General features: G+C 42.9%; 2 protein-coding genes across 13 annotated transcripts in view; one reads left to right on the plus strand and one right to left on the minus strand.

Annotated features, from left to right (window-relative positions):
- CBR4 (carbonyl reductase 4) overlaps nucleotides 1–5,720 on the plus strand; it is a 111,680-nt gene extending 105,960 nt beyond the window's left edge. For all 7 annotated transcript variants that reach the window (XM_075611739.1, XM_075611746.1, XM_075611730.1 and 4 more), the window contains one exon: nucleotides 196–5,720. In XM_075611739.1, coding sequence (XP_075467854.1) covers nucleotides 196–350 — 155 coding nt within the window. In that variant the 3' untranslated portion in view covers nucleotides 351–5,720. The remainder of the gene's footprint in view (nucleotides 1–195) is intronic.
- PALLD (palladin, cytoskeletal associated protein) overlaps nucleotides 2,855–13,902 on the minus strand; it is a 187,812-nt gene continuing 176,764 nt past the window's right edge. For all 6 annotated transcript variants that reach the window (XM_075611686.1, XM_075611678.1, XM_075611669.1 and 3 more), the window contains 3 exons: nucleotides 13,650–13,815; nucleotides 12,547–12,680; nucleotides 2,855–6,780 (listed from right to left, as the gene is read on the minus strand). In XM_075611686.1, the coding sequence (XP_075467801.1) occupies nucleotides 6,614–6,780; nucleotides 12,547–12,680; nucleotides 13,650–13,815 (467 nt within the window). In that variant the 3' untranslated portion in view covers nucleotides 2,855–6,613. The remainder of the gene's footprint in view (nucleotides 6,781–12,546; nucleotides 12,681–13,649; nucleotides 13,816–13,902) is intronic.

Raw genomic sequence — 13,902 nt, forward strand, 5'->3', positions numbered from 1 at the left:
AGGTGGTACTCCCTGGGGGACAATGTAGGGGATAAATATGGATGAAATCATTATGGGAGTGGTAGAAGGCAGCAATACACTTCTTTGTATATCCTTGTTTTTATCCATTCATCTGTTGTCAAATGGTTTTATGCCAGCTGCTGCCTTTCTAGCTAAAATGTCACAGAGGATTGAGATTTATCTTGTTTTTTCCAGTATCCGGGTGTTGTTGGCAAAAGTGTACGACTCTTGATAGTAATCCTGAAGGATGTAGGCCTGAAACAAGACCGTTCCAGCAGTTCCCGTTTTGTGGGCTTACCCTGATTTTACCTCTCCGGTTCAGACTTCCATCATTTGCAGCCTCGCCATGATCCTCCTTCCTGTGTTTCATGGACTATCCACAGTCCACGTTCCTTCATCCTACAGTCAGGTCTCTTGCAAGTTCACAGGCAGCAGCCCACAGCCCACCTGTGCTTCCGACTTGCATATCATAACCTCCAGGAGGCTGCGTGTGTACTGCTTTGTGTGCCTGGGGGTCAGGGCCAGAAAGCATTTTTGTGAATGAATAATAAGTGAACACACAGTATGGAGTGGTGTGTATTAGGTTTGTAAGTGTTTTATATTCCAATGACAATGCTACATTTACAGCAAGTACCTTCTCTCCCCATCTTTAAGTACAACCTAAAAACACACCTTTTGAGTAAAGCATTTTAATAGCCTGGACTCATTGTTACTGCCCCACACCCACAGTCTTACTCCTTTGCCTGCTGTCTCTGTACATCTAATGAATGGAAGTAAAGGGAGACTAAAGCTTAGAACCCTTTTTGTTTATCTGGGCCTCGGATTGTAAACTCTCCGAGCAGGGATTTCCTTTCCATTATAATTGCCTCTATTGTAATATCACTAATAATAATAATTCCATGTGTTGTATTGACTTTTTTAAAGCGCTGTGGACATGTTGCCGCTATAGAAATAAAAACCTACATAGATGATCGTGACAGCCATTATCAAAGGGAACAGATCCGCTTCATGTTCACACAGGTGTTTCCCACCTTTTCTCTTGCCATATGAAACATGGAGTAAGACTGGCAGAATCAATGTACACAATCCGTTCTGTTAATAAAGTAATTAGTATGATCTGTAGTGAGATTGTAGGTATTTCATGCATAGGGATCATGGTAATTTGGGAGACTAAAGTAAGAAGGACTCAGCCTACTTATCACAGTGTTGTGGCTGCAAAACTGGGGCAACTCCCCCCCCACTAGATTAATAAAAGGAAAACATCCCATTCCCGTCGATGATATTTAATGCATCTGGTACCAAAAAACAAGTGATAGACAGCACTCCAAAGAAGTAACAGATTATATATAATGCAGGGTGCAGCGGAACCTAGGGGACCCTAATTCCCCTAAGATCATATACAAACACACAAAAGTCCCAGCACTCACTGTCTGAAAGAAAAAAGCTCAACTAGAGGATGTGTCCAAAATAGAGAAATACATTTAATGTAAACACAAGAAAAAATTTCTTGGAGTTGTGTACCCTACTGGAAGCAAAGTCTCAGGGATGGGGAGTGGGGGAAAGGACACAGGGAAAAGAAGTGACAACACACAAGGAGGGAGAAAACACAATAAAGGGAGGGGGGTATGTAAGGGGGGCAACGATCGTTTCGAAGTTGGAACCTCTTCTTCAGGCCCGTTCCCTCTGGTCCAAAGGGACCAAGAGGTACTTCCCTATTTCCTCTCTCCCCAGCACAAAATCCAGCCCTGTCCTTCAATATAATCAACTGTGTTAACATTAACAAACATTGAAGCCGAAGCTAACTGTAATCCTGAAGCAACAGGAGTCCCAAAACAAAAGCAATATAGAGCAAAGCAAAAGGCAAACCGTCTTAATGCATCTGGTGTTTTATTGCTCCAGCTTTCTAAATGAAAGACGAAGATAGATAGTTCACCACAATTGCTAAAAAGTGTCAAGTTCCATTATTTCCATTTGCTGTTAAAAAGAAAGAGTTGTGGTCAAATGGAGTTTAAGAACCTTTTTTGATAGTGGAATTTGGAGACACTTGTATGGCTAAATGTAAAGGGCCTACAGTAAGTCATGGGTGGCCAACCCGTGACCTGCGATGGCCCGCTGCCTCCTTCCCGCACTGATTTTGTGCAGGCAAAATAGAAGGGGAAATGTCTTCCTCTATGCTGAGCATGAAGGGGCGGGGCTTCAGTAAGAGGGCGGAGCCTTGGAGAATGGGGCCGTAGCATGTGAGAGGGAGGGAGAACGGCTGGAAAAGGTGAAAGGGAAGAACCAAAATTGAGGGATGGAGAAATTGAGAGAAGGGAGAGAATGAGAGGAGTGATCGAGAGGTGAAAGAGGGGGGGGGGGGGAGGGGGAGAGAAATAAATGGAGGGAGGTGTGAAAGGGGAGTTAGAGAGGGGAGAACGAGAGCCCGTCCACACAGGCTGCCACCCCCACTTCTACTGGCACCCCTACGGCAGCGGTGGGGAGGACTGGTCCGCCCAAAAATTTGTGAGTATTTATTGTCATGTCTGAAAGGAAGGTTGGCCACCCCTGGCATAAGTGAACAGCCATTGTGCATGGAAAAGGGCTCTGTACTTTAGTAAGACCAGTGGATAGTATAGATGACGATTAGAATACTCCATTTCTGAAAGGCCCATAACAGTAGTAGTAAAATAATAGCACCTCTCAACTTTTGCTGAATGGGAAATTTAGATTCCACTGTAAACCTCACCACTGCCAAACTGTAATTCTTAGTCATATTACAATACTTTGCACATAATTATTTTCATGTAAAGGATTTTTACCAATGAACCACATCACTAAATGCATACATAACACACAATACAAAAAGAACAAAAAGTTTGCAGAAACTATCTTTTATTGTAATCCTTGCAAAGCAATTGTCATAAAAACCTTCCCCACAAAAATACATTTGTCCTTGTTATTTAACATAGGTTGATGTTAAAATCCAAGTGGTCTCAATTCATTACATATACCCATACTAACAGATGGTGGTACTTAATATAAATACAGATAAATGGTGGCATAATAATGTGGGTGAACATGAACAACTAAATAACAGGTCACATTAATAGAGGTGTTTGGCAGATGATACAAGTCAAGCTGTTCTTTAGAATAGAGCTAGAAAAGCACTGTAGCCCATATTAGCTGAGGTACTATTCCACAAGGTGTCTTCCAGCGATAGAAGACACAGTGACCTATATGGTTTAAGCGATGCTACGAGCAAAAAAACACCTTCCGGCACCAGAAGACAAAGTCTGGCCCATTCACTTAAATGAGGCAGATCTACAAAAGGGTGCTAAGCTTTAGTACACCTTTACTCCCATTCATTTTGTTCTAAAACTTGGCACCCTTTTGTGGATCTGGGCCAATGAGCTGCAGGGTGTCTTTTGGAAGAGGCTCTCTTACTAAATTTGAGTATTCATGGCCTTTTCAAGTAAATGGGCCGTGAGGTGTCTTCAGGCTGCAGAATAGCACCGCTTGGTAAATATGGATCTGTATGTTTATTGCATGTGGTAACTGTTATATGCATTGACTATTACTGTATTTAAAATCAGAACCAAAAATTGTACTAAGCTATTGCACTACAGTAAAAGACTAAAGCATTAACTAGTATAAAAATAAAATAAGCATTAACTAGTATAAAATAAAAAAAAAATCAAGCCACTAATGAATACATAGTGAGTTATATGTGTGTGTAAAAAAAAAAGATACAAACGTATTATAGCTGAGATAAAACAGGTCAACACTTATAAATAATAAATGATATATGTGCTTCATACAAGGAATACAGTGGTTTCCTTTCTTGGCTAAGTACCGTTGCACCATCCATATTTTTATTTAGATTTATTTATGCGACCAACATAATGCTTTCATTGTCAGAAGGGGCTTAGTGTGTAATGCTTAATAGCAATGTGCTGCGATTAACCATGGTATGGTTACATCTGTGCTCCTTATCTTGTAGCAAGAACAAAGATATCAGGCCTATCACTCTCCGAGAACCTGATTATTATTATCGACGCTTACTTTCATTTACCTACTGTGTGCGGAATTTTTTTTTGACATTACAAGATGCAAGTTTCATTGAAATGAATTTAACACTTCAAGTAAGGCAAGCTTATTAACTACAAACGTCTCTGCTGGGGGATCGTCCTTGTGGAAGTGTAAGAGGATCAGCATCCAGGGTAAAATGTTACCAGATCTATTTACCATTTGCGTATCACATTGAATCTGTATCACTGCCTCTTTGCCTAGTGACAGCAGAACCCACATTGAAATGACATCATTCTGTGGCTGTGTATCACTGAGGGGAGTTTACCACTAATACCTGGCTTTAGAGGTGGACTGTTTTAAAAAAAAAAAATCAAATCAATTATTATTATTCCAAATACTGAATGTGCTCACAAATGATCTGTTGATGTATTATTCCAAAGAAATTTCTGGTACGCAGCACCTACATAATTCCATGTGAATCATTGTATAAATTGGCAGTGCTGCTTTGTGAGGGGTATGTGACCAAATAAGGGTTTCTTTCCTTGTTGTTGTTTGTTTCTATTTATTTAGAATTTGGATTATGATCCTGAATCAAATGACTTTCCTACCAGAGGTTCTGTAACACATTGGAAATTGCAGCCTTCTGTGATGGGTAAATCTCTTGTTCCCTTTCTTGAATGGTGCATTCACTCTTACACACGTATGCCAACAATCTTTTACTTAGACTTAATTATCTCTTCTTTAGTATCTTTAACTTTTGTTGAGGTTAGACCCAAGAGCCTTAATAAAGGCACCTCTACTGAACTCGTACTCTACACACACTGTTCTGACATCTGCTTCTTTTCTTCTCCTTTCATGCTTTCTGATCATTAAATTACGCAACTGTGGACAAATTGAACGAGTGACATTAACCTGGGTGCATTTGTGGAGGGGAAAATTATGGAGTTATTATTATGTCACACAGAAAATGCATGTTTTCCCCTCTTATTTCAAAGTGCAATAATGCTCTAGATGTGTTTGTTATAAAGGGGAGTTCATTGAATGTGGCTGATTTTGTTTTGGTTTTGTGCAATCGGAAGTATTTGCCCTAATACTTTTTTTTGTAGACTCCTTGCGCAAACATCCTGCTGTGATTGCCTATTGCAATGTGGAGGGTTTACCAAAAACCAACATGTAAACATACACTGAGAAACTGGCAAGGACATCACAAATCCATCATCTCCACTTGCATTAAACATTGAATGACCTAGGTCCTACTCCTTTCCTTGCTTGTGCTGATGCCACTACAACTATCCTGCTACTGTAAATCTTGAATCCTACATAGACTAAACAACCAACAAGATAAATGACTACCCCATTGGCTAATCCACTGACCTTGTGAATGGCAGTGCTCATTATACCTAACTCCCGCTAGAAAGGCCTGCAATGCATTGGGATTCCTCCGTACATAAAGCCAAGCTCAAAAACCCAAATCCACAGCATTATATATCTATATCATTATTAAAACCAACTGGAGTGCTACTGGGAAAGTGACCTCAAACATACAACATTTTAACATTGAACTCCTTAGGCACCGCATACATGTCACACATCCCTTTGTATTGACTATGTCACTTCTTGTGTCACCTTTTCTCTATATAAGGACACAGCATAACATTGGTAGCGTCGGAACTTGCTGAAAGGGTCTGTACCGGGACGCGGTAGCATGCTTACTATGTTTTGGCAAAATGATTGAACTAAAAGACCCATACATATTAGAAGAAAATATATAAAAGAACAAAATATTTGTCATATTGGATGTGCATTGGGACTTCTTTGTTTCAATGTCTCTGTACCTAGAGTAAATATTGCAGACAAACAATTCAGGGTGTGGGCACAAGTAAGCACATGAACTGCGTCAGGTTTTATCTTCGTAGTCTCTTTTATAGAGACCCCTTAAATTCTACCGCCAGCTGTGCTAGGATCTGAACTGACAGCAGTGCTTGTCTAAGCTTTTTAACTATTAGATACCCCATTTCACTTTTAATTTCCTGTTAGAGATGACAGAATCAGGTAGAGCAGGCACTTGTTTTTGCTGCTATAATGTTACAACATTATATACAGAAGCAGAACATTTTGTTTTCAGATTTCTTAAGCATTTTTAGCATCTCTACAATGTAGTTGTCAGACTGTAATTTGTTTTTATAGCAATAAAATATAAAAACATACTTTTGGTGTCTGAAGCACTACTAAGTAAAACATGAAAACACTCACACTGTTATTCTATGCATCTTTAAAGGCACTGGATGTACTATACTGTATCTAAGAAAGTTTTTTTGGGGCATATATATCCGAAAAAGCATAATAGACAATAGCTCCTGACAATAGTTTTATGGAAACGAACAGTGTGTGATCCTTTTGTGCCATGAATACATCAAGTTTATTCCTGCTGTTCTATTTCTAATTTGCTTATACAAATAGTTAATATGCAGTTTAAGATGTCCCTATCAGTATAGCTGAAGGTGTGTCTGACTTATTACATGATGTGAGAACATTGCCAGGCAACAACTGTGGCTTTCAGTGTAATCCTCCTGTGGCAGCTTTGAAAAGGTCCCACAGATCCAATCTACAAGTCGTCGCTCTCTACCAGTGCAGTCTGCAGGTGCACAGGGCTGGCGTCGGGCAGGAAAGCCGCTTTGATGTCCAGCCCTTGGTCAGAAAGGGCTGCGTATCGACTAGTCGAAGGTCGTACCTTTCTTGTCTTGGGGACATGTGACTGTTGTTGCCACTGAGCTGTAGATAAGCAGAAACATGAAAATGGTTAAAAGGATACAATTATTTTAGTCTGTTCAAACAAAACTGCAGATGCAAGTGTTGATGAGTTAATCAGGAACAGATTTCTCCAACTTTACAAAGTTATATGACTATTATTGTCGGCAGCTGCAAGATTTTTGCAGCAGTTTTACGGCTGAGAGCAGCTTAATGTCACAGAGCACTTATCTTTGTTTCACTTATGAATACTCACTTGGCCTCGAATAGCCGCTCCCTAAATTCAATGATATGGTTGCTCCCCAAAAGAACTGAATATAGTCTGACACGCCAACATCAAAGCTCCAACTATCATTGTGGTTTTCATTATATATCATTTGGTGAAATGTATAGGCACAGCGGCATACGTTTACTCCATTACAGTACTAAGGCGGACGGCTAATTATGTTTTAACAGCAGTGATTAGTCCAGAATTGGCTCTTAACACTTTTTATAGCTTGAGAAACATGGGTAGCATAGGATGACTGAATTGTTGTTTCTTGAGATTGACAGCACGATCTGAAAGCACTGTGCTTACTGCACTCCAGGTGTAATCGCCCATATTTACTAAGCATAAAACAACTTCCAGTGCTGGAGTCCAGTTTACAATCCATTGATGTGAATGTTCCGCGAGGTGTTTCATGGTATTGCGCTGTTGAGTAAATACGAGCCAATGTGTACAGTGTTTGAGAACAACTCAAGAGTGATGAAGGCAGCTATTTATTATGAAGCCTATATCACATAGTAAGTGATATTGCACGTCAGTCAATAACCTTAAGAACATAAATAATTGCTGAAATCTGAGAAGCACACATGTTCAGGAAACATGTTTACAAGAAAGAACAAAATGGCTGCAGGCAGTGGTGGGGGGGGGGGGGAAGAGGGGGAGCGGCAAACATTTCCTTTTTGCAAACCAAAAAGTTGAATCATTCTGAAAAAAGTCATTTGTTTTTTTTTGACGTTGAGAATATACACGGTGCACTAACGTTTATTTATTGACACTTCTGGTGCTTTGAATTTATAAATTGTCGAATATCATTTGAAGTGAATATGAAAATTCTATTCAATGTTTGTAATAATACTGTGGCGATGAAGAACTTTGTTCTGTTTATTTTGTGTCTGATTTTCCTCATGCTACTGTATATACACTGTTCATTTCTCAGGGCATCCACCCTGATATTCCTTAATCATTTTAAAATGTTCTTTCTTCACATCACTACATCACCTAAAGATAGGGTTGCCAGGTGTCCAGTATTGAACCGGACTGTCATGTATTTGGACAATCTGTCCAATAAAAAAATTAGAGGTAATACTGGACATGTATGTGTCCTGTATTACCTCTCTGGACATAGTGACCTGACCGGCTTGGGGGGCTGCGGAATTTCCAAGAGAAGGGAGAGAGCAGAGCTGCTGCTAGGGGGCTGGGCACCTTCTTCACCCTGATTGGCTGCTGCTGGGTAATGCAGCAAATCAGGAGGAGGTGTCAGGATCCTGGGGGTGGGGCCAAGGAGAGGAGGAAACTGCATGGAGTGGAAAGAGGTGAGAGGATGTGTGTGTGTGTCTGTGTGTGTGTGTGTGTGTCGAGCGCTTCACACCTTTCACCATTGTGTCCAGCATTTTTGGAGAAGCCACCTGGCAACCCTACCTAAAGACCCAGATTAGTGACTTTTAGGGTTACTGCACTTATCCCTATTGTATTTAATGGACTTCTTTTTAACAAGTGTAACTCCCTTGTGATGAGTGAGCTTTTACAGCCTTGTTTAAAATGTGTTTAGAAAAATAATCACAAGAAACATGCAGATTCAATGTCTAGTTCTCCCACTACTAACCTAAAGAGTATCTCCCTCCACAGAGCCTGAATTAAATGTGACATTGGTAACTGCTAATTCCAATGACATCTCCATTTATTTATTCGCTTGTTAATGACCACTTAAAAAATTTAATAAATGGGGGCGTGGCCTGGACGTGGAGTGGGAAAGACGCAGGTTATATCGGCTCCATCCAGAAAGTTAGTTAAAAAGTGGGAAAAGCTTAGAAAAGCTAAAAAAAACACCTCATAAGACTGCCTAACATCCAGGCGGGGTAATCCGACTCCCCAGACATTATAGAGAGCACTTTGGTGAACTTCTTGGGACACCCGGTCGCCGGAGATCCTTCTCCCCTCTGTCCCAAATGCTAAAATGGCCGCCGGGACCGCGGGAGGCCGGCAGCAGTCGGCCAAGGAGCCAAATGAAGTAGGGTAGATGTCGGACCTCTCTCCCCCCCCCCCGGAGAATCCCCTCCTACTACACTAGGTTATATCCGGTAAGACGGGGGCACAGCAGCGCCACAATCGCAGTGGACCCCACGCCTTTCTCCTTTCCCCCGGCACGCAATAAAACAATCAAACACGGTGTAGCGGTCTTAACCCTGGGGCCTCCGGAAACGCATCTGCCTCTCTCCCCCGGAGCTGGAGCATCCATCCCGCAAAGTGCCATAGATTGGGGCTGCATTCATGGGTCAAGATGGCGCCGAGCTACGCAGGAGCTGTCCCCAAGGAGCGCTGAGACAGTAGAGAGAAATCCCCCCCCTGGAAAGGCGGACGACTGAAGAGGGCAGGCAGAGAAATCCCCCCTACTCGCATCGCTGATCAGAGCTGCCAGGGGTGAGTGCGGAGACAGGGGGAAGCGGGCGTCCATTTTGACTTGGCGGGAAGCCAGAAAAAATACCAGAGAGCCGCCAAGACAACAAGTGGAGCTGCTTCCCTTCCTCTCTCCTCCCCCCCAGGGGCAGACCAAGAACACTCCGTTACAGTGCTGGTAGGAAGTAGGGCTTACAGAAATATAATTGAGCCAAGAAATTCCAAGATGGCCACCAGGACCGCACGGAGGGCATAGGGGGATCATCAAAACTGAGGGAGACTGGATACATTACATTGAGGATGGCTGAATAGCGAGGGAACCCCTCAGAAAGAAAACATGTAAAAAAGGCATTTTCCAACTAATTTCGCTGAACCTGTCAGGTGTCTCATTACCACCAGTTAGCCAAAGCATCAAAATAGTTAGATCAATATAATAATACAAATATACGGACAGTAGCAGACCTTCTGAGTAACGGGAAGATTCTTAGCTTCCAGGAACTATGCGACAAATATGGGGCTCCTGACCTTCAGATATTTCAATATCTTCAGTTACTACATTTAGTGAGCGAAATATCACATAACTCAGCCTTTCAAGAGATTACCAGCTTTGAGTCATACTGTCAGAAGGGAGTATATCAGAAAGAACTGATAACGAAACTCTACCTGGGAATGGAGGCGTCAGGCAACACCCCTGATCATAATGACATGCTTAAATGGGCCAATGATTTAAATGTTACCATAGACAGAGATGAATGGGAAGATATATGGGAATACGCGGCCAAAACATCAATCTGCACCACGACAAAGGAAAACATATATAAAATCCTAATCCACTTGTACCTAACCCCAGATAGACTTAGACAGATATAACCAGAAGTTCCAGATCTGTGTTGGAGGGGCTGCGGACAGAAAGGAGATATGGTCCACATTTGGTGGACGTGCCCCGCAATACAGAAATTTTGGCTTCTTCAAGTAATCATAAGAGCCACCACAGAAGAAACGATCCCAGTGGATCCCCTCATATATTTATTGGCAAAGCCAATAGAAGATATAAGCCACCCACTGAGACGGCTGATTACATTCATATTGACAGCAGCCAGGTGCTCAATCGCGGCCTCATGGAAACAAATAGCCCCACCTTCCAGGCGCACAATAGAGAGACGAATGAACGAGGTAATGACCATGGAGAAATTAACGGCATTTATGAAACAAATGACAGATACCTTTTATAGAACATGGGAACCATGGATTGGACACTAAAATAAACAGAAAAGAAACATCTGATTGATGCTGGGCTGGGGAAGGAGTACCCCCCCTCCCCCTGCCTTATCCTCCCCCCCGCCTTACCCTCCCTTCCTTCCCATGGTTGTTTTATCGTAATATAATTTATTTTATTGTCTCTCCCCCTGTTTAAGTTTAATAGGCAGCCATGGTATAGCTTAGTTGTTTGGATCAACCAAGAGGATCACTAAGACCAACCTATGTATCAGCTGAGTAATGGACATAAGGAATGTTGGATGTCGATGTGTAGAGTTGATTATGTGCGACTGTATCTGATGCCTGCTGCTGCTGCTGCTGTAAGGTTTTGATCTCATATGCTGTAAAACTCAATCAAATTATTTGAAACAAATAAATAAAAGCCCAAGAAGAGCACAGGGCACTTGCCCCTGGTTAAAATATAACAATATAATTTTAGATTAAAACACTGTGCACCAGCCAGGTGCCATTGGTCAGTGTTGTATTTTCTGGTGTACCCAGATTTAGGGGGTTATTCATTAAAGCAGCAAAACACGTAAAATCTTATGTTAAAAAAATAAATAAATCAGTTCTGTAGTATTAGATAATAGCGACTCTTCTCCCCCCCCCCCTCTTAATGTCATTTTTAATGAGTGTTAAAGCATCCTTTGAGTTGTATAGCAGGTTTTGCACATTTTCCCAGCAGGGTGAGATCTTTGTCTCACTTTCCTGCTAGTGATAATGTGTTGCCAATTTTCCCAGCAGTTTGAGCTGTAAACTGTAAGGCCTCGGCCAAGCTCCCCGCTGGCGTGTTGAGGCGCACTGAGGCTCAGGGAAAGCGGGTGCTTTCCCTGGCCTTGCGGGTGCTTTCCCTGCGCGCCGTCAAGGGGCGGGCCAGTGACGTCACAGAGTTGGTCGCCCTCATTGGGCGAACCGCTCACGTGACCGGCCCTGCGCTCCGGCAAGCGCTTGAATTTAAAAATTACCTTAGACCTACGCTTCCGCGCGCTTGCGGAAACGTAGGCGAGCCCCTACTAAAGCCTCTCTCATTGCGGCTGTAGGGTCTCACAGGTAAGTGCAAGCGCGCCTCAGCGTGTAAGCGCTGACCATGGCCGAGGCCTAAGGCTGCGACCGGGGAGACGGCACGGAGGCGTGGGCGCGCGGCATGATCACAATGCCTTAAGGCAATGATTGCGCCCGGAGACTGCGCCTGCGCACGAGGGGGTGTGCGGTGCGCGAGGAATCAGTTACATTTGACTCCACGGCGCGACGGCCAGGTCACGTGAGCGGTTCGCCCAAAGAGGGCGAACCAGCTCCATGATGTCACGGCCACGGCCCCCGACACACCTCCCCGTCGCATCTACCCTGACCACAAATCGCTGCACGGACGCGAGCACGCATCACCATGGCGACAGCCTAACAATAGTCAATGTTACCTTTGTAATATAAGAATACATTGAAGCTGCAGTTACACTGACTGAAGGATCGATAGAACCTGAAAGGCGGCCATTATGTTAGCCTCACAAACAGGATTTTTACCGATTTATACCAGGAGTACCAAACGATTGCCAGCTTAGGTAAGAATGTAGAATTATACATTGTCACATGCTTTACATATACACATAAGAAGAAAAAAAGGAGGAATGTAATATTGCTGCTTTAAAGAGTGATTGTGCCAATCAGGCACAACCACATGGAAATCCTTATTGACATAAATAGGAGTTTCCATGTTGTGGCGCCCGATTGGCACTATCACACTTTAAAGAAAACCCCCTTAGAGTAGAAGTCTATAGAATGGGAGTTCATTGTATGTTTCTATTCGCTGAACAGTATTGGTCAAGGCATATGAGCTGGACCGTTGAGAAGAAGTGGGAAATAAAAGAATAAGAACTTACTGTGTACATCAAGTCTTGCAGTACAAGACACAATGCCAGCCTCATTCTTTGCGGACACAGTGTACCAGCCGGCATCTTCTTTGGTGGCACCTTGAATTAGTAGGCAGATGTAACCATAGTTATCTTGATGCATGCTGGGAAAAGAAGGTCAACAGGTATTGTAAGAACTAACAATTGTATCAAGAACGTTCGAGACACTTTTGGCAGATTTAGCACGATTTGCACTAGCCAGTAATGAGTAATTATTAAAACAAAAATGTTGATCTGTTTGAAATTGAATTACAATATGAGCAATGAAGCCACTGAGCAATGAGCAATGAGCAATGAAGTTATAGTAACCTCTGTCTACCATTGTTTACATTTACAGCCAGGGTATCCAGATATTGTACATAGAGCTTGGTTGCTATTGCCCCACTTGCATGAGCAAAGCAAAATGGGGTGGGGGTAGTTATTTGGGACAACAGATAAAACTCAGGGAGAACTTAACCTTTTTGCTTTGCAATGAGTTGCTTGCCCTTCTGGCAGCAAAACATTTAATGCCCATGGTATTATAGGTTGTGTCATTTGCTAAGCTCTTTGCCTCTGAGCTGGCTGCTGTGAGGTAGAATAATCTGCATAGAAATTAAGGCCCAATGCATACATTCAAAGCAAATGTTCAAGGAAACGACGGTGATTGGCATGCTCCATGGCAGCTGTAGTCAGACAACAGTGGTCTCTGTTCCCCATGCTGTGAAGCCGTCTTCTCTTTGACAAACGAATGAATGGAGCTTTTCTGACTAAGGCTGGGATTATAGTGGCGGCGGACAACGCCGCCGCCCCCCCCCAAAAATAATGTTGTCCGATGAGCGCCCGAACAACGTGTCCAAGCGCGCGATTTTATAAAATACATTTGAAATTGTTCTTGCTGCGTGACGGCCGCGTCACGTGAGCGGTGCAACCCCTGAGAGCGAACCGCTCACGTGATTTCACGGCCACGCTTCCCTTTCGCCTCCAGCCTGCAGTGCAGGTTTTGCAGTCACGCGCACGCCGGCAGTGCTATATAATCACGGCCTTAGGGTAGACACCTTCACAGCCTATTGAAGATAGTAAGATTGAGTAATAACCTGAGCCTCTCTGTGTTGTGGGTGAGTGAATCATTTTCCTTCTTCCAGAATATCTGTGGAGGGGGCATCCCTGATACCCGGCACTCGAGTCTCACCGGGTATCCTTCAGCCACGCCTGTGTTTTGAAGCTTTTCTACAAACACCGGCGGTTTGTGGGCATCCTTAGCTGTGGAAGCAGAAAAAGTTTAGAACACCGGTGATGTAACAATTTCCATCCCTGGAAATGGTAAAGCAATGCAATTGTATACTAAGG

This window comes from Ascaphus truei, chromosome 1 (assembly GCF_040206685.1).
Source record: "Ascaphus truei isolate aAscTru1 chromosome 1, aAscTru1.hap1, whole genome shotgun sequence".
NCBI lineage: Eukaryota > Metazoa > Chordata > Amphibia > Anura > Ascaphidae > Ascaphus > Ascaphus truei.